The sequence below is a fragment of the Colossoma macropomum genome, unplaced genomic scaffold (assembly GCF_904425465.1).
Source record: "Colossoma macropomum unplaced genomic scaffold, Colossoma_macropomum, whole genome shotgun sequence".
In the NCBI taxonomy this organism is placed as follows: domain Eukaryota; kingdom Metazoa; phylum Chordata; class Actinopteri; order Characiformes; family Serrasalmidae; genus Colossoma; species Colossoma macropomum.
In genome coordinates this window covers 46,061,725-46,087,651 of record NW_023494791.1, presented here as the reverse complement: position 1 = coordinate 46,087,651, position 25,927 = coordinate 46,061,725, and the positions used below count along the sequence as shown (strand labels likewise).

Genomic DNA, 25,927 nt, shown 5'->3' with positions numbered 1-25,927 from the left:
CATCAGCATTTTAATGACCACCTCACACACAAAACTCACGAAGAGTGTGTGCTGTATAAGAGAATCCAATACATTTCAATGAGAAGACAGTCTGTATTAGACCAACATGTGTATGTTTCCCTTAAATCCTCCTTTTTTGTCTTTCTTTCACATTTACTTTTAAACACACACACGCAGTACATACACACAAACACACACACACACAAGCCGTAGATGTGCATCCCTGACAGAACTGTATTTCGTTCTTTCTTGTCTCCACCGAGCGTTATTTGAATGACATCAGGCCGAGTAAATCACACAAAAGGGTTTTGCGACACTAAAAACAAAATTTCCTAAATTCACTAGATGGTGCTTTCACACCACAATGTGCAGAGTATGAAATAATATGGGGGGGAGGGCGGGGGGGGGCTCTATCCTGGAGACATTTCACTACAGTACATTCCTGATCCAGCCCAAGATGACCTCATTCAGTCGGGTGTTCTAGATGAGACAAAGCACATAAATTACCATGAGGTGGTGAGGCCTGGGATTAGAAACCCCAAACTTACAAAATGAAACTTGAAGATAAACTTCACATCTGCTTAACAGGCCCTTTTTTCTTTCTTTTTTCTTTTTTTATTAAAGCATTTTGCACAGTTATTTCAGTAATTACGAAATCCATTGTACTGTAAACTATAAAATGCAGTAAATAAACATTTGGCTGCACACTGCAGCTGTATCCTCTCAATCTTAGGAGTTTTCTTAATCATTTAGACACTGAAACTGATTGAGTCAAATAGCTCAAACAATTCCATCAGCCAACAAATGAAACACTACTTTTCCCAAATCCTCAACAGTACTTGCTGGCTTTTGTCAGATGCTCCTGAACATTTTATGCAAAACTATACACAAAAAAATCCCTCCATAAAACAAAACAAAACTCAGTAGCTCTATTGAAAGATACAATACCTCACAAAGATCTAAGCTAAAAGCCCAGGCTTATATTCTAACTAAACAGGAAACAACCATCAGACACAAGTCCTACACATCAATAGTCAGGTGGGGGAGAACGGTGATTGGTTGGCACTGGTGGTGATACTGTCAGGTGATCCCCAGAGAGTCCTGGGAGATTTAGCTATGTTCACATTACAAGCCTCGTGGCTCAAATCTGATTTTTTTCTAACCCTAGACATTTGAATGCCTTGTTTAGGCATGCAGTATAGAGCAATGAAACTAAATGAAATAATAAATAGCATAGAACATAGCATATTGCTTTTCCTTAATCCTGCAAACCATGAACCAATGAACAAAAAATAAACAAAAAGGGTTACAAAGCCATTGCTGAGACTCTGGGACTCCAGTAAACCCCAGTGAGAGCCGTTATCCACAAATGGAGTAAACATGGAACAGTGGTGAACCTCCCCAGGCGTGGCTGACCTACCAAAATTTCACTAAGAGAGCATCAACGAGTCACCCAGTCAAAAAAGAACCCAGACGAACATCTGAAGAACTGCAGGCCTCAGTTAAGGTCAACGTACACAACTGCACAATAAGAAAGACACTGGGCAAAAAGGGCATCCATTGGAGTGTTGCCATATGCAGACCACTGCCTCCCGAAAAGACCACAAAGGCTCGCATTTGCCAAAAAACATCTAGATGAACTCCAAGACTTTTGGGATAATATTGTATGGATTGATGAATCAAAAGTGGAGCGTTTTGGAAGACATGGGTCCAGTTACATCACACAGCATTCCACCATAAATACATCATACCAACAGTTAAACACGGTGAGATAGTCTGGTGCTGCTTCTGCAGGACCTGGACGACTTATCATAATTGATGTAGCCATGAATTCTGCTCTCTATCAGAAAATCCTGAAGGACAATGTCTGCCTGTCAGTTTGTGACCCAAAGCTCAGTTGGGTTGTGCAGCAGGACAATGATCTGAAGCACACAAACAAGTCCACCTCTGAATGGCTCAAAAGAAACAAAATTATGGTTTTGGGAATGGCCAGTTCATGCTCAGAAACCCCCCAATGTAGCCGAATTAAAACAACTCTCCAAAGAAGTGTGGGCCAAAATTCCTCCACAGCGATCTAAAAGACTCAAGCCAAGGGTGGCACAACCAGTTATTTGTTTGAGGGGGGCAATTACTTTTTCACATGGGTGATAAAGGTTTTGAATAATTCTTGAATAATTCTGTGTCTACTTGTGTTGTCTTTGTCTTACATTACTATTACTTGGATGATGTGAAACATGTAAATGTGACAAAATAGCAAAAACGGAAGAAATCGAACAAATACTTTGGGGCAAATACTTTTTCACAGCACTGTATTGTGAAATTTCTGTGTTTATGTAAACATTGACTCCGAATCTCTAAAAACGCTGTTTGTTAACTATGTAATTGAGGCTGTTTCAGAAACAAAAAGAGCTACAAAGCTCTATAGTGCTCAATAATCCTCAGTAACGCATGGAACGATTGCAACAAATTTATTCTTATTCTTTTATTTTATTCCTATTCTTTTTTTATCGCATTTGAATATTCCTAGGACTCTTCAGGGCTGTGAGTGGAGACGTTTCACATCTACTGTAGAGGCGTCCTCACATCACCTTTCCAGCACTGATGGATTTGAGATATGCAGCTTCGGTTTCTTCAAGGTGTCGGCCTATGCTCCATTAGTAGTGGCCATTTGATGGCACATGGTTATTTTTGTTGATGAAATGGAGTTATGACATAACTGAAGTTATAACTGAAGGAAAGACCACGCCTAAACTCCTCCTTCCCAATTTCAGCTTCCTATAAATAGCAGTCCTTCACTCGTGACGAAATTTCGCACCCCTCCTCCTCCCCTTCTCCTCCACCTTGTCCACGCCTGCACTCGGTCTTTGATAGGGGGGTCAGCCTTCTCGTGATCCACAGAAGCCGTTCTGAACTCCAGCCCAAAATTTCCTCAGAGTTCCCCTCCTCTCATAATCTCACTTACCAAGGCGTGGTCTGCAGTCGCAAAGTAGTTTTAACAGACAAGCGTAGCTGGTGTAGATCAGAAGCTACAGAGGTGGGATACACCAAAAATAACATCAGCCAGCTTGCCTTTGGACCTGAATTTCCTGATTTGCCGGTTGGTAAGGTGATAGAATCGACTGCAGCAGTTTTTTGTTCCGGAGAATTATGAGGAGGAACATCATGCAGCTAGCAAACAGCAGGAAACACAGCACCGAGAGCACAATTACTGGAAGCTCCTGGTCGATTTCACCTAAAAGAGAAAAATAAAGTGAAGTTATTTGGGCACCACACATACCTTTAAACAGGTTTGCCTTGTCTAGATGAATATGCCAAAAATTATGTAGTTTCCCCATCCACATTACCTCAAATGGAGTCAACCAGCCAAAACATGTTTGATGTCTGAAGTTTACTTCTGTAGTTTTGCACTGGAGCTATGGGGCTAATGAAGCTAATAAGTAAGTGCCTGAAAGCTTAGGCACACCCATTTTAGTTTTTAGCAACATGCTATAGGAACCTGCTACTGGCTGGTGCCGGCTCCAGGGAGCTCGGGATGCATGTGCCATGTGTGCGGGGACAACGAGCTCCCACACATTTCAGAGACTTTGTTTCGGACTGCGTGAGGTCAAGGGGATGGCTGACCCTTAGTTTGGGTTTAGTGTGGGTTCAGTGTCTACCATAGTATGACATGCTATGACTAGAAGCGACCTTCCCTGCTATTCTGTTATTCAGTGGCTTTTTGTGCTTTGTTTAATAAAAGAACATTTAATTCAGCAGAAATAATGGCTTCTTCTGGATCTCCTTCACTGTCGACATCACAGGATGTAAATCTATGATGATGATGGCTACTGGTTTGTATATTACTTAGTAGCATTTAGGCCCAATCCCATTTCTTCTTTTTACCCCTACCCCTTGTTTTTCGAGTGTCACCCTAACCCCTTGCAACTGAGTTACAAGTTGTAGTGGTTGAAATCTTCCCTCTGAAATGGGACCCTCAAATAAAAAGAGCATTACTTCATTAACAGCTACTAGCGCTGCTCTGTAGGTGACCCTGCCAGTCTGCAGTGACAGCAGAGGAGGGTAAAGTTCAGCTCCTCACTGCTGGGCTTTAGTTACATTTAGGGCATCATATGACTTCAAAGAGGGGGGCAATTATTTATTAACACCCACCCCTAATTCTTCAGTGATATGAAGCTGAAGTCAGATATTCACCAGCTTCTTGTTCGAATTTTCCCGTTCCACCTTAAATGGTGCAGCACTTACATTCTGGCGCTTCAGGCGTCAGAACTGCTGGACTATTTAAGGTGGAACGGGAAAGTTAGCTAGCTAGCTACCGAGACTTAGCATGCTATTAGCGATATTGTGTGCTAATACGACCATAATACATTGAAACAACATTAAACTAAGATAATACAATGGTTATCGGAATTTCTTAACGGAGAAAATTCTCACATTTGTGTGTTTCTTTGGTCTCTTGTTCAGCCGTCTTGCCGGTTTTTCTTTTTTTCTCATAACTCTCTGTTTGAAGTCTCTGAAAAACCTCAGTTTGGAGGGTCATGTAGCTCTAACGCTTCGCCCGACCCCTCTATCTCAACAAAAATCGGGACACCCTACCCCTAGACGTGAACACACAAAACAGAGGGCTAAGTACTAAGTGGTAGGGGCGAGGGGTGAAATGAGATTGGGCCTTAGTGTACAGTACTAGTGCAGTGAGCGGTTTGTAGTTTAGTAGTATGCCATTTTTGGTGCGCTCTAAGTGTTTCAGTAGTGACACGAAAATGTGCAATTTATTTTTTGAATAAACTTTATTAGTGATAAATCTATATTTTTTTTCAAATTCACTTTAAAAGACATCCAAAAGATCTTTTTAACAAAATTGAAAAAAAAAAAAAATGTATTGTTTTCACAAGTGTACATTTAGGGGTTATGGATTGGGACAGACACCTCCCAGTAGAAAGTGCCCAATAAATGATGATTTTGAATATATTTAGCTTATTACTATCTCTATTAATGTTTTGAGTTTAAATAGATCATACCAAAAACTTTGTAAATATAATTTGAACTAATATAGTTTGAACTAATTAATTACTTTTATTCTATAGTTTCATAATCATTTAAACAGTAATTACTTTTAAAGGTACTTTAACATTACTGCAGTCATTATTTCACTAAGGTAACATTATTTGTTTCGAGTATGGGTTTAGGCTATATTACAGTTTGTTCAAAATTCTGCTGATAGATATTATTAACCTCCTTCACAACTGCGTTTTAACTTTCTCTTTTGCTGCTGTTTGCATTTACTAGCTAGTGTTTACTTGCATCTCTGTCTCTCTCTCCTTCCCCTAGTTCTTCTTGCGCTCCCTTTTGTCAACTCATACTGTTCAAAGTAGTTTCAATTAATTATTTTGTGAGATCTCTTTTTGGGGACACTACATGTGCCGGTCAGCTGCCTTCAAATGATCAAAATGTGAGTAAATGACGTGTCATCAAACATGCCACTCTCTTTTCTCTCTTGCTGTAGTCTACTGCACCTGCTTGTCTGTCCTCATGTTTCCAGCTATTTAAACAGTTCTATGAAGATTCATTTATATACTCTTATGACGATTCATTAATATATGTTTAAGATACATATGGCTGTTGTCGGAAGAAAACCTCATGTCTCCAAAACGGTAACTTTATAGGAGAAGGAAAAAACATACTGTAAGTCAATGGAACCAGACATTTTTTCAAGTCATTTTGGGCCGTTTCTGTTGGTCTATTCTTCATGAAATTTACACACAAAGTAAAGGACAACAAGCCTTTTCAAACTATGTCAAAAACTGAAAAACGACAAAAATTTAGATACAAGTTTTTTCTGACAGCAGCGATATGTTTCTCTTACACACTCTTAAGGTGATTCATTTATAAAATGTTAAGAAGATTCATTTATACACTCCTAAGATGACTCGTTAATGCACACATATGACAATTCATCTATACGCTCTTAGGACAATACACTGTTCAGATGATTTGTTTATACACTCTTAAGGCAAACTGTTTATGCAGTCTTAAGGTGATTTCTTTATATACTCTTAAGGTGATTTGTTTATACACTCTGAAGACAATTTGTTTCTGCACTCTTAAGGCGAAGTGTTTATATCCCCTTAAGATGATTTGTTTTATACACTCTAAAAACACTTTGTTTATACATTCTTAAGGCAAATCATTTATACACTCAGACAATTCATCTATACACACACACACACACACACACCTTCTAAGCCGCTTCTCCTTCTGGTTCACGGGGGGGTGCTGGAGCCCATCCCAGCTGTCATCAGCGAAAGGCAGGATATACCCTGGACAGGTCGCCAGTCCATCACAGGGTAGACAGACAGACATATCCATTCATTCACACACAAACACACACACACTCACACCTAGGGGCAATTTACCACGTCCAATTGGCCTGACTGCACGTCTCTGGACTGTGGGAGGAACCCGGAGAACCTGGAGGAGACCCACACAGACATGGCGAGAACATGCAAACTCCACACAGAAGGGACCCAGGCCCTTCTCGCTGTGAGGCAACAGCGCTACCCACCATGCCACTGTGCCGACCACATCTGTTTTAATTAAATTTGTTCATATAATCTTAAGATGAGTCGTTTATACATCCTTAAGACAATTTGTTTATACGCTCTTCAGAGTGTTTATGCACTCTTAAGAGTGTATAAACATACAGTAAAATCAAATATCTCAAACCAAATGAAAGACTAATTTCTAAACGTACTTCTACACTTAGATGATAGATAATATGAAATGATATCTGAATAAGACTAAAATATTTTGATTCTGAGCCTTCCGCCCAATGACTGCTGAGAAATGCTCTAGCACTACCCTGCGACCCAGAAAATGTGTGTATTTGATTCTGATATGAAAGTGTGTGGTTATACACAAATCAGTGTGTAGTCCTTATTTATCCTGAGGCTATAATTGGTATGTGACCAGCTTTGCATTTAAGTATTTATACATGATGAGTTTTATAATAATTGAGTTTTGCATTACTCGAGTTATGAGTGCTTTTCTGCAGCATTTCTGTCACTAAAAGCTTGGTCTGTTTCTTGGTCTATTTCTGTTTTCCACTTCACCTACTGGCTCCTCCAAGCTCGTTATGTAATAACTCTGTAAATCACATATATATTAGGGGAGGTATAAAACTGACACAGTTTACACAGTAAGACACATAAAAGAGACCTCAAATGTTTTATAGGTTTACATTTGCAAAAGTAACATACAATACAAACAATATAAAACTAAGACAGATATTAATAGGTTATTGTATGTACCCCTCTGCCATTAATGCATTCTTAAAAATATATGTTTCATGCCAAAACCTACTCAAAACATTCATATAATGATGTATCAGGCATCAAGCAACATATTCATAACAATTTGATGCAATAACTTTCTGTAGCGGATCTTTTAGAGGCATTAAAGTCTTTAGACGTTTGGTTCCTATCACCACCACTGTGAACAATTTGAGTCAATAAGGTTCTCTAGAACAGAGCATTTCACACCAAACCACTCTGAATGACTTTTCTGTTCAAGTTTGTTGATCTTGCTGGTGTCACCAATGTCTATGCTGTTATCCCACCATATTGCAGCAGAGAAGACTTTCCTAACATTAAGAGGCTGGTAGAAGACCTGTAGGAGAGACCTGCATACACTTAAGAACCTGAAGCTCCTCAGGAAGTAGAGACAACTCTGGAACGTCTTGTATACAGCCTCCATATAGGCAGACCACTCAAGTCTGTCATTCAAGTGTTCCCTCAGTTTTGGGTGGTCTTGTATACAGCCACCATATTGGCAGACCACTCAAGTCTGTCATCCAAGTGTGCTCTCAGTTTGGTGTGGTCTTGTATACAGCCACCATATTGGCAGACCACTCAAGTCTGTCAGGTTGGGGTGGTCTTGTATACAGCCACCATATTGGCAGACCACTCAAGTCTGTCATCCAAGTGTGCTCTCAGTTTGGGATGGTTTTATATACAGCCTCCATATTGGCAGACCACTCAAGTCTGTCATTCAAGTGTTCCCTCAGTTTTGGGTGGTCTTGTATACAGCCACCATATTGGCAGACCACTCAAGTCTGTCATCCAAGTGTGCTCTCAGTTTGGGGTGGTCTTGTATGCAGCCACCATATTGGCAGACCACTCAAGTCTGTCATCCAAGTGTACTCTCAGGTTGGGGTGGTCTTGTATGCAGCCACCATATTGGCAGACGACTCAAGTCTGTCAGGTTGGTGTGGTCTTATATACAGCCTCCATATTGGCAGACCACTCAAGTCTGTCATCCAAGTGTGCTCTCAGGTTGGGGTGGTCTTGTATACAGCCGCCATATTGGCCAACCACTCAAGTCTGTCATCCAAGTGTGCCCTCAGGTTGGGGTGGTCTTGTATACAGCCCCTATATTGGCAGACCACTCAAGTCTGTCAGGTTGGTGTGGTCTTATATACAGCCTCCATATTGGCAGACCACTCAAGTCTGTCATCCAAGTGTGCTCTCAGGTTGGGGTGGTCTTGTATACAGCCGCCATATTGGCCAACCACTCAGGTCTGTCATCCAAGTGTGCCCTCAGGTTGGGGTGGTCTTGTATACAGCCCCTATATTGGCAGACCACTCAAGTCTGTCATCCAAGTGTGCTCTCAGGTTGGGATGGTCTTGTATACAGACCCTATATTAGCAGACCACTCAAGTCTGTCAGGTTGGTGTGGTCTTATATACAGCCTCCATATTGGCAGACCACCCAAGTCTGTCAGGTTGGTGTGGTCTTATATACAGCCTCCATATTGGCAGACCACTCAAGCCTGTCATCCAAGTGTGCTCTCAGGTTGGGGTGGTCTTGTATACAGCCCCTATATTGGCAGACCACTCAAGTCTGTCATCCAAGTGTGCCCTCAGGTTGGGGTGGTCTTGTATACAGCCCCTATATTGGCAGACCACTCAAGTCTGTCAGGTTGGTGTGGTCTTGTATACAGCCCCTATATTGGCAGACCACTCAAGTCTGTCATCCAAGTGTGCCCTCAGGTTGGTGTGGTCTTGTATACAGCCCCTATATTGGCAGAACACTCAAGTCTGTCAGGTTGGTGTGGTCTTATATACAGCCTCCATATTGGCAGACCACCCAAGTCTGTCAGGTTGGTGTGGTCTTATATACAGCCTCCATATTGGCAGACCACTCAAGCCTGTCATCCAAGTGTGCTCTCAGGTTGGGGTGGTCTTGTATACAGCCCCTATATTGGCAGACCACTCAAGTCTGTCATCCAAGTGTGCCCTCAGGTTGGGGTGGTCTTGTATACAGCCCCTATATTGGCAGACCACTCAAGTCTGTCAGGTTGGTGTGGTCTTGTATACAGCCCCTATATTGGCAGACCACTCAAGTCTGTCATCCAAGTGTGCCCTCAGGTTGGTGTGGTCTTGTATACAGCCCCTATATTGGCAGAACACTCAAGTCTGTCAGGTTGGTGTGGTCTTATATACAGCCTCCATATTGGCAGACCACCCAAGTCTGTCAGGTTGGTGTGGTCTTATATACAGCCTCCATATTGGCAGACCACTCAAGCCTGTCATCCAAGTGTGCCCCCAGGTTGTGGTGGGTAATATAGCAAAAAACACACCTCATGATATTTTGTTCGTCTGAGGTTTGACAAGATCGAACAGACACCAGTAGTGCCAGATTTTAAACGGCTATGAATGAATAATGGACTTCTTTTAATGCTTTTACTGCACATCCAATTAAACATCCAAATGAAAACAAATTTAACTCAATCTTCTGACGGCAGGGTGGAAGTTCAGACAGCTCCTGTAAAACCTCTTTTAACGTTAAGTGTTTTTAAATATGCTAGTGAAATATCTGACCTTCTCAGAAAAGTGTATCGTGATATAATTTATCCCAGGTTTCTACATCCTCTCCAGAGAGTGGCAGGAAACAGAAGGGGCTTTGCAGGTAGTTCAGTTTGTACCCCTCAATAAAATCCTTCTGCAGTGCTCTACAATTATCCCCACTCCACCCAGAAAAGCCCCCCTTTACAGTGCTTCTTAGTTCTAGGTGTTGGTTTGGGTGTTTGATACTGTGTGATGATCTGTAGGAGACAGTGAGGAAAAATTAGGAGGCGCACACAGAGATCCTCTTCTGATTGTTCTATGAAGTGCCTTATGATTGACAGCTGGGTTCTGCTGCTTGCGTTTGGGAGGTCCAGCAGGAGCTGCAGCTTGGCTCTAGCTGGACTAAACGGACCAGAGCTGAACCCTCTGTAACAGGAACTGCATCACCACTGGGTTTCCTCCTCGGTCGAAGCAGAGTTCGGTTTTTTTGGAGGCAGCTTCCTCTCCTGTTTATCAGCTGTAATGGCTTTGGTGTTTTTTAGATCTGTGGCTAATGGAGGTAGTGGGAACATTAACCTGTGGAGCAGGGGTTCGGGCTTAAGCTGAGGATATTTCTTGCGAATCTTTCTTCTTTCTTTCTACCTGTTTAGGAAAATGTCTTAATTTCCTCATAGTACAGTCGGGTGAAGTTGGCATGGTGACAGGTCTGGTGGTCCTGCTGGTCTTGGCTTTGGACGACCTCTAGAGAAAACAAATCAAATATTTGGTCAAAAAATAAATTAATAAATGGACTAAAATCCAATCAGTTACTTGTTACTGTTGATTTGAGCTTGCAGCATGAACAATGTGCAAAAATTGAAATTTGATTATCTTTAATTTTGGTATTCTTTTTATAATTCTAACTACAACATCCTCTATGGTGTTAGTTTCAACTCATGCATGCACACAAATGGAGATGCCCATGAGATCAAGACATGTTTAAATGGTACGAAGAGAAGAATGCTGTAGGTTTTAAACGGAGGGAAAATTAGACTATGCTGGCATGCATGTAAAAGGGGCTGTAAATAGACTAGAACTGATTCAACTATTTCGAGATGTAAACATCTTGGTATGGTCCAGTTACTACATAAGAACTTAGCCATGCTATTGTCGCATGTGGGTGCAAAAGCAAAGCCTCTTTTTGAGATTGAATTTGAGTTATGGCTTGGATTATGAGCATTCATTTAAAAGAGCATTTGCAAATGTGAGGCTGAATTAGTATTTGAATATGAAAACAGTCCAGAATATCCTGGCATAAAACATGTATGGTATAGCAAAAAGAATCATAAATGAGTTAAATGCAAAGAAAAAGCAGTATTGTAAAAGAATTATTTAAGTTGCATTGCAAAGGTTGCATGAAGAAAAAGTGTTGTATTTTTTTTTGTTCGCTTATTTTTGGTTGAAGGTGAGAAAATGTTAATAACTAAATGGTAAAAAAGTTATAATGTATGGTAAGAGACTCCAGCAAAAATGGAACTTCACTTTGACTGCCATGTCACAGCTCACTCACATCCGAACTGCTTTCACTTTATACTGTATAGTGCAGTTCAGTGATCTGCTCTGTAAACATTATTTTTATAAAAAAATACAAAGAGTGTCTAAGATTTTTGGCTTTCAGCAGTAAATTGTAAGCATATAGCAATATGTTTATGAACATAAAACATGTTCTGTTAATTTGAGGGGGAGCTTTTACAAAAAATAAATAAATAAATAAAATAAAAATTAATTTATTTCATGCAGTTAATGAATAATTTGCCTTACAATTTGGTCATGTAAATTTTAGATGGACAAACCAAAATATACCCTGGAGCATAAGAGTTTAAATGAAAACACATGCAGATATAAAAAAAAATACCCAGAGCTGATATTACTGTTAAGAATGATGCTTAAATAATAATAAAAAAAAACACCCAAAACTGTTATATCAAGAACAATAGCTTACACTCTTATATAGTACTAGTACTTATATAGGTTCTTTACAGTACTAAAAAGGGTTCTTTGACTCATAGCAATAGTGGAACCCTTTTGGTGCTATATAGAACGAGTTTTTGAAAGGTTCTTTAAAGAAAACACTGTCTATCCTAGAGAGGAAACAGCACTATCAGACCACTCAGGCATCCATATGGTTCTTTAACTTTGCCTTCACTAAAGAACTTTTAAGGGCACACTTTTACAAAAGCCACTCAAAACATAAAGCTCTTAAAAGCTCTCTGAGAAATGCAGAGTGAAACTCAGGAAGAGCCTCTAATGTAGCTGATCAGTTAAATCAGGTGTTTTAAGAGCTGAGCAGAAAATCCTCAGAGGTGCAAAGCAGTACAGGGGGTCTCCAGGACCACAGCTGTATATATACAGGGTTATCTACACGTATGGGTCTACTTGCATAAGCAGCAGCTGTTGCCGGTTTAGCAGACAAGCACATTCCAGATAACTACAGCATCTTGGACGAACCATTTAAACGGCGCCGTCTGCTTCAGAGCTGAATAACGAACGTTTGCCAGCGTTGATAACGTGTTAGTCCCCAGTTATTATTATCTTACCATTCCTGTGGCGCCGCCTAGTGGAGAACAATCAGCTTACATTATATGTGCCAGCAAAGAGCGCCCCCACTAAAGTTAGTCCCTTTATTAAGCTGCGTTTTATTTGCTCTCCTGAGCTCCACTTGTGACATTTGTGCAGTTTTAAGTACCAAAAACTGAAAAACTGTCAAATGACCGTTTTCCAGCCTTTCTTTATGGCTTAAATTAAGCAGGCAGTTTTTGTTTTTTTGTTTTTATTTGCAAGTTTAGTTACTAAAGGTAAAAGTAAAGGTGAATTTAAACGTTAGGACAGCCCATAGCATTTCTAACGTTTTGTTGCGTTTTTAATGTTAATGCTGCCTCATTCCAAGTTTGTTATACAGACTTAGTTTTATAATACTACATTTGATAACGTGATTTAGGCTATCAAAATCTTTTCAGTGACTTAGAGACACTAACACCGAGTCAAATACACTTTAACTTGTGTGCAATGTTTTTATTTCTGCCTAATATATATAAGTTTAACACTGCAATTTCCCTTCAGGATCAATAAAGTTTTATCTATCTATCTATCTATCTATCTATCTATCTATCTATCTATCTATCTATCTATCTATCTATCTATCTATCTGTCTGTCTATCTGTCTATCTATCTAAATGAAAGACTCAGTTCTAAGTGTACTTGTGTGCCTTATGGCTTTGGTGTTCATCTGAGAGAAAAGCAATGTAGATGGAAGATCTACATGTATGAAGGACCAGATCAGCCAAAATGAAAAATAAATCAAATTAAAAATAAATGACCCAGTAAATTAATATATGAATTAGAATTGCAAAGAATAGTGATGATAAATCCAAAAATAAGTAAATATACATAGAAATGAATACATTAATAAATAAAACCTTATTTTTTAAAATTTGCTTTAAATTAATACGTCTGCATTTACTTATCCATTTATTAATTTCCCCTCTTCACTCATTTTTGTATTTATTTATATATTTCTTTATTAACATTTTTTCTTTTTTTCATTCATTTCCATAACTATTCATTTCTATATTTATGTATATGACGTTTGTCTTCAGGCTTTATTTTGTAGCTCAGGGGTTTATAATCCCAGGCCCCATGAAATCATGCTCATTTTTGTGCTTTGTCTCATGTAGAACTGTTTGAATACGCTCATCATGGGCTGGATCAGATGTGTACTGTAGTGAAAATGGTATTGCCAGGGCAGAGACTGAGAAACCCTGTACTGTTTCACGTTCTGTACATTGTGGTGTGACAGCACCATCTAGTGGATTTAGGAAATATTGTTCTTAGTGTCGCAAAACACTTCTGTCTGATTTGGTCGGCCTGATGTCATCCAAGTTCTGCTTGGGATGCACAAAACAATAGTGATGCTATATAGAACCATCTTCAACACATTCTCCTTCAATCTGAAGAACAATTTCACGAAGCAAAGAACCCTTTAATCATGCAAAAGGTTCTTTGAGTGTTCATGGTTCAATATAGAACCATTTTCTTTACTAAGGAACCCTCGAACAACCATTTTTTAACAGTGTAAAACAAAGCATTTCACACCAAACCACTCTGAACGACTTTATTTGCATCTTAACCACTTTATTATAAATATTATTTTAAAAATTAGTAAAAAATTCCTTTAACTATTATCCATGTTCTGCAGTGCAGAAGCCGTCAGTCTGAAGGAGTTCATAACTTCATAACTAAAGGCCTTCTTAACCAGTCTGTGGATCAGAGCCAGCACTCTGTATCAGTTTGTTGATCTTGCTGGTGCTCCATGTCTCTGCCGTTACCCTTAGAAGACTGTTCTAGCCATAACAGGCTGGTAGAAGACCTGTAGGAGTGACCTGCATACACCTAAGAACCTGAAACTCCTCAAGAAGTTGAGATGACTCTGGATTGTCTTGTATACAGCCTCCATATAGGCAGTACACTCAAGTCTGTTATCTATACCAAGTGTGCCCTCAGGTTGGGATGGACAATATATGGGCATGAGGGCAAATATATGACATCACTATACCATTTCCAGTTGGAACAATCTCTCTGGCTGTTTGGAGTTTGTGTAATCGGGTGTCTTTATCCTGTTTTGTTCTGCGCTAAGGTGAATGTGGGTTGTGAGTTGATGTGTTTATAGCGCTTTCCCCATAATCCATTTACATTCAGCACAGTCTTTCTAAGAAGTATCTTGTCCACCAACAGTTTGAGTCGACCACACACTAAGGCCCAATCCCATTTCTTATTTTTACCCCTACCCCTTGTTTTCGAGTGTTATCTTGCCCCTTAGAACTGAGTTACAAGGGGTAGTGGTTGAAATCTTCCCTACGAAATGAAACAACCTTCAAATAAAAAGAGCATTACTTCATTAACAACCTACTAGTGCTGCTCTGTAGGCAACCCTGCCAGTCTGCAGTGACAGCAGAGGAGGGTAAAGTTCAGCTCCTCACTGCTGGGCTTTAGTTACATTTAGGTCATCATATGCCTTCAAAGAGGGGGGCAATTATTTATTATCACCCACCCCTAATTCTTCAGTGATATGAAGCTGAAGTCAGATATTCACCAGCTTCTTGTTCGAATTTTCCCGTTCCACCCAGAATGTAACTTATTTTTAGTTAGCTAGCTATCGAGACGTCAGCAAACAACTAGTAGTAGAAGAAAAGGACCATATTACACTGAAACAACATCAGCTGAGATAATTCAATGGTTATCATAATTTTTAACAGAGAAAATTCTCACATTTGTGGGTTTCTTTGGTCTCTTGTTCAGCCATCTTGCTGGAGTTTCTTTTTTCTTATATCACTCTGTTTGGAGTCTCTGAAAAACCTCCTTTTGGAGGGTCATGTAGCCCCAACACTTTGCCCTACCCCTCTATCTCAACAAAAACTGGGACACTTTACCCCTAGACATGAACATGCAATACTGACAGGTGAGGGCTAAGTGGTAGGTGCGAGGGGTGAATTGGGATTGGGCCTAATAGTAGTACTAGCTGAATAAATGAAGCAGTAGCAGAAGCAGAAACAGTGTTAGGAGTTCTTTTTATACAACAAAATAAATTCTTAGGAAGAGCACAGACCACAAACCATCTTCTCACACACTGCACCCACAAATTCAACATAAACCACATAAGCAAAAGTTACACACATTAATTATTTTACGCACACACAAAGTTGTGATGTATCACAATGGTAGTATTGGGAATACATATTCAGAATACAGATATTAGGTATCTGCATTCAGTCCAAGTTACATTTTGTGAAGGCGGTACTCAGCATACAGTTACTTTTTACATTTTTAGAAGATACTTCTAGAATACTAGAATAGCCACTAAATTTAAAAATATATATCATCTTTCAAAGAAACACAATCACTGCTTGTTAAATACAGCATGCAAAGACTTATTCTAAAGAACACAAAATATGGTTTCTTTACAAACAAAGTTCCTGCTAAAGCCTGAGTGGACTGATGAATCAATATGATGAACCAGTTATTAATCTGAGTGTTAGTAAACAGTTAGCAGTCCATCTGTTTCTCTGCATACTTTGTTAGCCCCCTTTTTACCCTGTTCTTCAGTGGTCAGGACCCCCATGGACCCTCACAGAGCAGGTACTATTTGGGTGGTGGATCATTCTCAGCACTGCAGTAACACTGACGTGGTGGTGGTGTATTAGTGTGTGTTGCGCTGATACGAGTGGATCAGACACAGCAGTGCTGCTGGAGTTTTTAAACACCTCAGTGTCACTGCTGGACTGAGAATAGTCCACCGACCAAAAACATCCAGCCAACAGCGTCCTGTGGGCAGCGTCCTGTGACCACTGATGAAGGTCTAGAGGATGACCAACACAAACTGTGCAGCAGCAGATGAGCTATCATCTCTGACTTTACATCTACAAGGTGGACTGACAAGGTAGGAGTGTCTAATAGAGTGGACAGTGAGTGGACACAAAACTGAATACCTACAATACTGTAAAAAAGTCAGAGACCACCCTTCATTTACTCAATTTCCAGTCCAAACTGCTGTTCATTATTTATTTTTCAGTAGATATTTGGAAGGATATTAGACAAGATAATCCACTTGCACTAAGAAGGGAAATAAGTAAAAAAAAAAACATGAGTTTCCAAAACTGTTCAAAGTTTTAAAAATGATTAAAAGCTACAGAAAACAACCCTGGAAGACCTGGTAGAGCCCAAAACTGCCCCCATCAGATGAACAGCACTTAAAGCTTTCATCTCTGAGAGAGGGGAGAAAATCAAGCTGCTTCAGATCTGAAAACATCCACAGGTGTTTCTGTTCATCCTTCCACTGTGAGAAGACGACTCAGCGCTGTGGGTCTGAAAGGATGTGTAGCTGATCAAGAAGAACCTCACTGAGAAAAGGAGACGGACACATCAAACAAAGAAGCTGAACAATGGACTGACCACCCCAGAGTCCAGACCTCAACACCACTGAATGTGTTTGATTACTTCAGAAAATCATCAACCAGCTTCTAAGACTGAACTTTGGAGGTGTGTCTGCAGATTCTTTGAGGAGCTGAAAGTGAGTCTCCTGAAGAGAATGGAAGCTGGAATAAGGGGAAAGAGTGACTCACTGAACACTGAAATACTTAAAATTATATTTAGTTGTTGAGGCTTCTGTGTAATTTTCTGTAAAATATTTGCTTTCTATTTTTTTCCTGACATTAAAAATGAATAACGTGTACTTAAAGGCCATTTTGACTGGAAATAAAATAAATAATACTAAATTTAGTGTATTTTTAACATTCTTATTTGTTCATACAAGACTTTAAAGAGTTATAATGATGTTCATTAGCCGGTGCTTTATAGCCAATATCAATAAATGCTAATATTATACTTAGTGCTGTGTTTGTAGGCCATTAACTGGGTCGATATCTATCAGTAAAAACTTGCAATAATCAGTATTGCATTGCAAGACTTTGTCACTCGTTACGTCAGAACTGCAGAGTTCATGCGGGCCGCGCCACAGCGGCGTATTTGAAAGGGGTGACCTCAGGTTTGATTTCCTCCTAAGAGTAGAGAGCATAAGGTTATACGTCCATTATCCTAGGCTGTACAACACAGTTAACACTTATTTTTCAGATATAAATCTACTACTTTACTGAAAACCATCGCATTCAATTCAACCATTTAAAACACTTTCGGACCCCCCCGCGGTCACTTTGGTACGGTCCTGCTCGCACGCTGCCTCTGAACATGTGCTGTTGTTTTCTGACAGTGTAGTGTACGTTAACTGGGATTAGCCGGCTTGTCATTAGAAAATAAAGCACCGTTCGCGATATTTAGCCGAGTCCATAGACGTACCTTGAGCGTTTTGTCAAATTAAAGTGTATAAAGTTCATTTTCGTGTAAGAAATCGACCACAGGTCAGCGCCTGCTGGTGTTAGCAGGCAGAGAAAGGACAGAAAGCGGTCGGTCAGTCAGCGTGTCGGCGCCTGCGAGCTAAAGGTACCTCACAATTTAAATTACTTTCAGCAAAGGAGCAAAGCTGGGTCTTCTGCACGGTGCATATGTTAGATATATATTGGTAAACAGACTGTAATGTAGCCAAAGTCCAGAAAAGTGTTTGCCACGTCACAAGCTGGCCTGTGGCTTCCCTGGCTGAATTCACTATGATGGTTTTTTATGCTGAGAGTCTTTACTCATTCACAGAAAACAACACTGTGAGCTCTTTTTGCGCTGGCTTTTACTCCTGTTAGCTTATGAAAGCCAGAGCTTTACTGCATGAGATGCTGCGTTTGTTCTGTTGCCAACAGCGTTTATAAATATCAGTAGAAAAGACTGAATTCTTATATAAACCCCTACATATATCATATGTGGTGTTCCACGAGCTGCAGCACTGTATAAAGTGACATATTCATGGGGGCCTGTAGGCTTAAAGCGCCTCTCATTAGTCCTGGAGGCCTACTAGTAGGATACAGAGGTGGGCAGGGGGGCTTTAATCACCACACTGAGGTAGATGGGTTGCTTACTACTCAAGTGAAATGCTGCACACTTGAAAATGATGGTTTTTCAGTGGTTATTTAGTAAAGAAAATGGTTCCATGAACACACAAAGAACCCTTTGCATGGTTAAAGGATCATCAGATTGATGAAACTGGTTCTATATAGAAAGGGGCCCATATAGCACCAAAGAAGTTCTTCTACTGTAACAAGCCTGACATCATAACAGTAGAAAAACCCTTTTTTGGTGCTACATAGAACCCTTTTCAAAAAAGTTTGGTGTAGAACCATCTACAGCACATTCTCCATCAATCTGAAGAACTCTTTCACGATACGAAGAACCCTTTAATCATGCAAAGCGTTCTTTGTGTGTTCATGGTTCCATATAGAACCGTTTTCTTTACTAAAGAACCCTTGAAGAGCCATCATTCGAGTAGAGCTAGGTTTGAAAAACCAGCTAGAGTAACTTCCTCTGGTACTCAGTGCCAGCCCCCCCATAGAACTGCAGTGTCTCTTAGTACACCCACCATCTCTTTACAGTAATGGTTCTCTTGGAGATCTACCTCCTTTCACGTTTTATGTCCAACCCAAATCTAACACACCTCCTTCAGCTAATCTGTAACGACTTCTGAAGGCAGTAATCAGATGGATCAGGTAGGATGGTTGTTTAGAATTGGAGCTGAAGTCTGCAGGAATGTAGAGCTCCAGGAGCAGGGTTGGTGACCACTGATCAGCAGCACAGGAGCTGAAGTTTATTAGGCTCCATTCTTCTGTTTTTGGGATTCTTATAGTCTAAAATAAAATGCTTAAGCTCCAAAGTGAGTGATTTGAGCAACAGGAGCCGAACCAAAACAACAGAATTGAATGAAACCCCCAAAATTGGAATTAAATGTGAAGGACAAAACTGGATGATCCTGCGCAGAGCTGGGGAAATGTAATTACTAGCCAGTGTGCTCAGTCCAGTTTGAAGGAACTCTCCTGCAAACATGTAATCTGTGGTCTATCCTTTTATACCCATGAAAGGTTTCTTAATTTTTAGTTTTTCTGAGGCTGAGATTGCCAAAATGCACTCAGAGAACAGTAGTAGCATTTAAAAATATTTTTTCAGTCAGTATATTGACCTTTTTTTAGGTCAGTGTTTGCAAAGATACACTAGTTTGAAAGCAACAGTAGTGAAATTCAGACTTTTATTTAAAAAAAAATCATTTAATAAAATAAGGTAATGGTGTAACGGGCCGACATCCTGACTTGTTACTGTGCAGTTTATGCAGGTATCACATGGTGGTTGTTGTTCAATCTGCCTTTATGATCCATCATTGTTTTAGACCTACTGACGATGTGCATTATATGCTTAGAAACGCATGAAGTGATGTAATTTGTTGCCATAACAACAACATTCCTGGACTGACAGTCCATCACTGATCGTAGTTTCCCTGCTGTCTTGTTTGCACAGGCGTCTTCAGAGTTTCTCTCCGTAATATTGGGACTGACCGGCCGTCGCCATGCGGAGGTGTAAAAACTGCGGTGGGACGGACATTGATGTGGACCAGGCGCGCGGAGATGCGGTGTGTATGGGCTGCGGCTCCGTGTTGGAGGACAACATCATTGTTTCTGAGGTAACCTTTGTGGAAAACAGCGGCGGGGGCTCATCTGCTGTTGGCCAGTTTCGTGTCATCAGACGGTGAGTGACTCATCCAATACACCCACTAATAGCACTTTTCCACCAGACACAGTGACCCGTGATGACACGTTTTGATGTTATTTCCATTGCTTGGCATTATAACTTAACTAAGGCCCAATCCCATTTCTTATTTTTACCCCTTGTTTTTCAGTGTCACCTTGCCCCTTGGAGCTGAGTTATAATGGGTAGTGGTTAAAACATTCACTACGAAATGGAACAACCTTCAAATAAAAAGAGCATCACTTCATTAACAGCTACTAGTGCTGCTCTGTAGGCGACCCTGCCAGTCTGCACTGATGGCAGAGGAGGTTCAAGTTCAGCTCCTCACTGCTGGGCTTTAGTTACATTTAGGACACAATATGCCTTCAAAAACAGGGGAAGGACAGTTATTTATAAGCACCCACCTCTAATTCTTTCGTCGCTTGCACAGCCATCTTGCTGGTTTTTCTTTCTTTCTCAAAACGCTCTGTTTGGAGTGTCTCTGAAAAACCTCTGGTTGGAGGGCCATGCAGTCCTAACACCTCCCCAACCCCTCTATCTCAAATAAAATCGGTACCCCTAGAGGGCTAAGTGGTAGGGGCAAGGGGTGAAATGGGATTGGGCCTAAGAGCTTGTGCTGATCATGGTTTACTTCTTGCTGGGGTCATATGGGTGGAGCTAGAAACAGTGCAGACCATTGATTGGTCAAAGGTGATTCATCAGAACTTCTGCTTTAATGATAGGAAACGGACGTGATGAGTGTACAGATAGTTTTGGACGCAGATTAGTAACTGTTCTGTATTGCTCTGTCCACAGGAAAAGCTCCATTACACTCTTAAAAATGTGCTATTTAACAAGGTTTTGCATTTTTTGAGGAAACAGCATCATCTGCTGGTCAAAAGCTGTACTGCAGTTCAGTTATTCTCATTTTAGGCATTGTGCTGTTTGATGTACCACATACACGACATTTGTCGTAATTTTGAAAACATACCGACAATTCAGCATTAATTCTGCAACTTGGAAATACATAATAAACACTGAAACAGCACTGCAAACAAAGAATAGAATAAAGAACAAAAAAACAAAAAAAACACAGTTTGCTCATTATTTCATGTGCATTTCATACACACATTTCAAGTGTTTAGTTTTTTAAATGGCACACTGTCAACAATGTTAATAAACAGCACCTTTTTGTGTTATAATTATTTTAACACATTTTATCAGGCCATATGTTCATTCGATTACAGTTAGAAATTCTGGAAACTAATACTGATTGACAGCAACTTTTGGGTTCTTTTGTACTTGATGATATCTGATGGACATATTCCTGCTTTGTACACTGGTAGAAAAAGAAGTACAGTTCAGATTAATGTAAACGCATCCTCTGAGATGCAGCATTGTGCATAAAGTCCACATGTGTACATTTAAATTAGTTTTTAAAGGTACACTACATTCACTATCCCAAGGGAAAGAGGTACGTTTTTGTCTTTACAGAACAGTTAGTTTCAGGTTAAGTTAAAATATTTTCAAATAGGCCTGGAGTCCATACAGGGAGTATGGAGACCATGTAACTTATGATACATTTATGTTCTCTAACTAAAAGTACTGAAGACGTAGCCTTGAGGATACGACCACATTGACAGCATTTGCAAACTGAAAGGGACAGTTTTGGTTAAACAGTTATAGTTTATAGCTGTCTTAGTGTCCATACTACAGTCAGGTGAAATATGCTGCATCTGATGTAAACTTTTGCTGTGAAATGTTAACCTGAACACCTTAAATTTTCCTGCATATTTAAAGAAACGTGTAATAGTTTGAAAATTCAACCAAGAAGTGCTTCGCTTGAAGCGTATACTGTCTAGCTTAATATCAGATCAAATCAAATCAAATCACATTAATTGTCATATCATAAAAAGTAGCTGGTTACAGCGTCCTTTAAATTAACTCACACTCCCAAATGGCCAACTGATTGACCAAACAGCCTCACCTTTGCCTGTATTTGGAGGTAACGTGCTGCTTTGATCATACTATGTTGCTATTTGCCAAAGTAACTCTAAACCTATGTGGTGTAGGGAATAACTACCAGTCTGTACTCATCACAAGGAAAGCTCAAGTATTCGTATGAACACTTGCAGTTTATAGAGAACCAAGATTACAGTTGGAATTGCAGTACAGACTTTGACCAGCAGAGGTTGCTGTGTCCTTTAATATGGCATTTCTGGTGATAAATGGTGTCTGGGAGAAGTTCAGTACAATTTTCTATTAATACTGCTAAGCCTTTTTGTGCATTTTATTTCTGTACAGCTACCGGTAATGTCCCTTCCCTGGGTGGCAATTTCTCTGGGATGGGAAAGGAGTCCAGAGCCCAGACGTTACAGAATGGTGAGTGGACAGTGATCAGACAACAGGCAGATATCAATGCTTTGTGTTTTAGACTAATCTGTATGTACATAAGCCAAATAGATCAGTTTCCACTATGATCTATGATATACTTACAATAAATGATAACGATACTGAACACTAATGATAAAAAACAAACAATAATACTATTAAGTTATGGTAATAAGACTAATAATACCCAAGTTTTGTCCAGACAGTGACTGTATGTAACAGTATAATTCTGGCTCACTTTTAGAGCTGGGCAATACATCATCTCTACTGATATATTGACATACTGTATTTCTTTTTAGTTTTAGTGATATTTTGCATAATATTTCAGATAGTGAGGATTATATCCGTATTATAATCTAATCACACTAATCACCAGCAGTAATCACCCTGCCAGATGAGTTCTGTAATAAAGTACAGTCATACGTCCAAATTTGGACACGCTGGTTCGATGACGTTTTGTTGATGTTGGAAGTGTAAATAAGTGAACAGATCCTCTACAAGAACACACTTATGCACATTTCGATACACAATGACTGTTTATTTGCTGGAAAAATAAAACATATTGGAAAAAAATTAAACATAAAATGTGGCCTGTGCAAATGTGATGGCACGTTTCATATTTTATGTTTTACTTTTTCCATAATGGTAGATGCTAGATGCTCTGTTTTGTTCTCTGTAGAGGATGTGTGAACTTATTTTTACTTAGAAAATCAACAAAACGTTAAACTTCTAAATACAACTAAGAGGTTAATTTGCAAAAAATGATAAACGCCATCCTTTAAAAAAACTAGCTGACTGTAGTGAGTTATTCGAATACGCAGCGCATTCTGAACCCTGGATACTTTTTCTCACAAAAGCCGTTATTGTTCATTGTCAAGGCACTGCAAGTTAATGTTTTACAGCAGAAACGGTCAAACGCCAGCGCTGTTCTCCAGCAGAACCTGATAAATGTGTTCAGCCAATCAGCGTGCAGTATTCGGATCAGGTATCTCAACACTGCCACAAACTGTTTCAGACAGCTCCCTTCTCTACAAAGAGCAGCATGTAGGTCTTAAAATAACGGCTACTGCATCAAAACAGAGGTCAGTGAGTCTAACAGAGAACCACTGTGGATTCTCGTTCTGGACATAAAGCGCAATGTTTTGGTGGAACTAAATTTCATAACTCACATAGTTCACTATATGGAGAGCAGTGAAACAGTTTGAGATTCATCCTTAGGATTATCTGAACTCTGATCTTAGAGATGTTTATTATTGTCCACTAATGGGCTGTTTTTGTTCCAGTTTTCAGCTCTTTACCTGTTAAAGAATATTAAAACTGGACTTAAGAAACTTGTATCCATTACATGCTTTATTCAACTCTGTAACATGAAATGACCATTGGAGTTATCCAAAAAACCTTTTTGCTTTTGCCAAGAGACAAAATTTAATTTAAAATAAGTTTAATTTTTTAAGTTACCTGTATTTTGTTGTTATTTTTTCTTAATCAAATCAACCCAAATTCCCTGGAATGCACAATAAAAACAACCTGATTTGTGAAAATCCTTTAAAATAAGTTATCTGCTTTTGCAAATGAACACTTCCATTGTTGATATTGCACATTGGCTGAGTCAATTCCGGGATAAACTCTTCTCAGTGGCTGATTAATAAAACCCGTCCTTGTGTCATACCTGAGGTTTGGATGTGTCAAAGCAGAGGAACTGTTTGAGAGGGTGTGTCCCATTATTTGTGGGAAAAGAGGAAAGAATGACGTGTGACAGGGTCATTCAGAGTAGTTTGATGTGAAATAGTATATTGTGAAGAAATTTACCAACTCAGATTTCTTTACAGTGGTGGTGATAGGAGCCAGGGGTCGCCATGACTACAACACAGATTTGGCCATTTTATTTACTATCCAAAATGACCAGTAAACCTGGTCAATGTTTATTGATGATAATAGTGTTAAATTTACTAAAATATGTTCTCTTTTTGGGACTGTTTTGCCTTATAACACTTTGCATGTACAGGGTGATTCAAAAAGATTCATCTGATTTCAAAGCGCCATAATTTTACAACCGTGAGGCGCCTAGGAACCAATCACAATCCAATTGAAAGAGGGGTTCATAGAGTTTCTGACTGTCAGAACGGCAGTGAACCTTCAACAGCTCAGAGCATTTGCCGTTGGTACCAGCAGTTTCAAGAAAAGGGTCACCAGCATCACCAGATCTTACGCCGTGTGACTTTTTTTGTGTGGGTACGTTAAGGACTCTGTTTATGTGCCACTCCCAACAACACTGGATGATCTCCGAAATCACACTGAAAGAGCCGTGAGTGCAGCGACACCTGACATGCTCAATTGAGTATGGGATGAATTTGACTATGGTGTTGATGTTGTCTGTACAGCTGGAGGAGGTTCATACTGAGACCTTGTACAATTACATAATAAACTTTACTCTCATTTAAACCGTTTACAGTTTATTGCATTGATCTGTAATGATTTACAAGTGAAATAAATCATTTTGAAATCAGGTGAGTCTTTTTGAATCACCCTGTATATCTTTGCCGTGAATGGCTCTGAAAAAATATATTTAGTCCAAAACTATCATAAAGCAGTGTTTCAGCATTAGGCAGTACACTTCACTTAATAGGCTTCTGTGAGTGAGCTTTCAGAGGAATTGAATTCTCTGACGTCTGGTTCCTGTCACCACCACTGTGAATAATTCCACCTCCACAATTTCTGTAGAACGGAGAATTTTACACCAAACCACTCTGAGTGACTTTGTTTTAAACGTTGAATGATGCAGGAATTTTTAAAAATCGATGGAGTTGCCCTTTAAGTGTTCAGCTATGAGGTGTGGAGTTGTAAAAGCATTCAGGTGTGTGGGCCACCCGCTCTCTGTGTGTGTTGTGTGGTAAAGAGTGAATCATCTTGTTCAGACAGACTCGTGCTCTGTGTGAATGTGTTGTGGTAGGAGGAGAACATATGGAGGTTTCTTTATTGTGTGTGTTTGTGAGTGCAGGCACGTACGTTTGAGTGTGTGTGTGTGTGTGTGTGTGTGTGTGTGTGTGTGTGTGTGTGATTGAGGGTCTGCAGTCTGCACTGAGATTTATTGGTGTGTGTGTGGGTTGAGAGAACAAGAGATCTCTGTGTGGTTGAGCTTTTGTATAAATAGCCCGGGGCTTCTGCTCAGTGCCATTTTTCAATCTCTCACTTCCTACATTTACATGATGATAACTGAATAGTTTGTATTGAGAGACTGTATTAAAGGGGAATTCCACTGACTTTTCAAATTTCTGCATAATTAAGTGGTTAGGATGCAAACAGAGTCATTCAGAGTGGTTTGGTGTGAAATGCTCTGTTCTAAAGAAACTTGGTCGTAATTGTCCACAGTGGTGGTGATAGGAACCAGACGTCCACCTCTAAAAGCTCCCTCACAGAAAGTTATTACATGAAATGGTTATGAATTCACTGTCTGATGCCTGGGACATTGTTTTTTATGATAGTTTGAGAAGGTTTTAACCCAAAACATTATT

The 25,927-nt window shown here is 39.7% G+C and overlaps 1 protein-coding gene across 1 annotated transcript in view; it reads left to right on the top strand.

Annotated features, from left to right (window-relative positions):
* The first annotated feature begins 22,328 nt into the window (after positions 1-22,328).
* The window catches only part of brf1a (BRF1 RNA polymerase III transcription initiation factor subunit a), a 62,945-nt gene continuing 59,346 nt past the window's right edge, over positions 22,329-25,927 (top strand). The window contains exon 1 of the mRNA XM_036575320.1: positions 22,329-22,406. Within this exon, the coding sequence (XP_036431213.1) occupies positions 22,370-22,406 (37 nt within the window). The 5' untranslated portion in view covers positions 22,329-22,369. The remainder of the gene's footprint in view (positions 22,407-25,927) is intronic.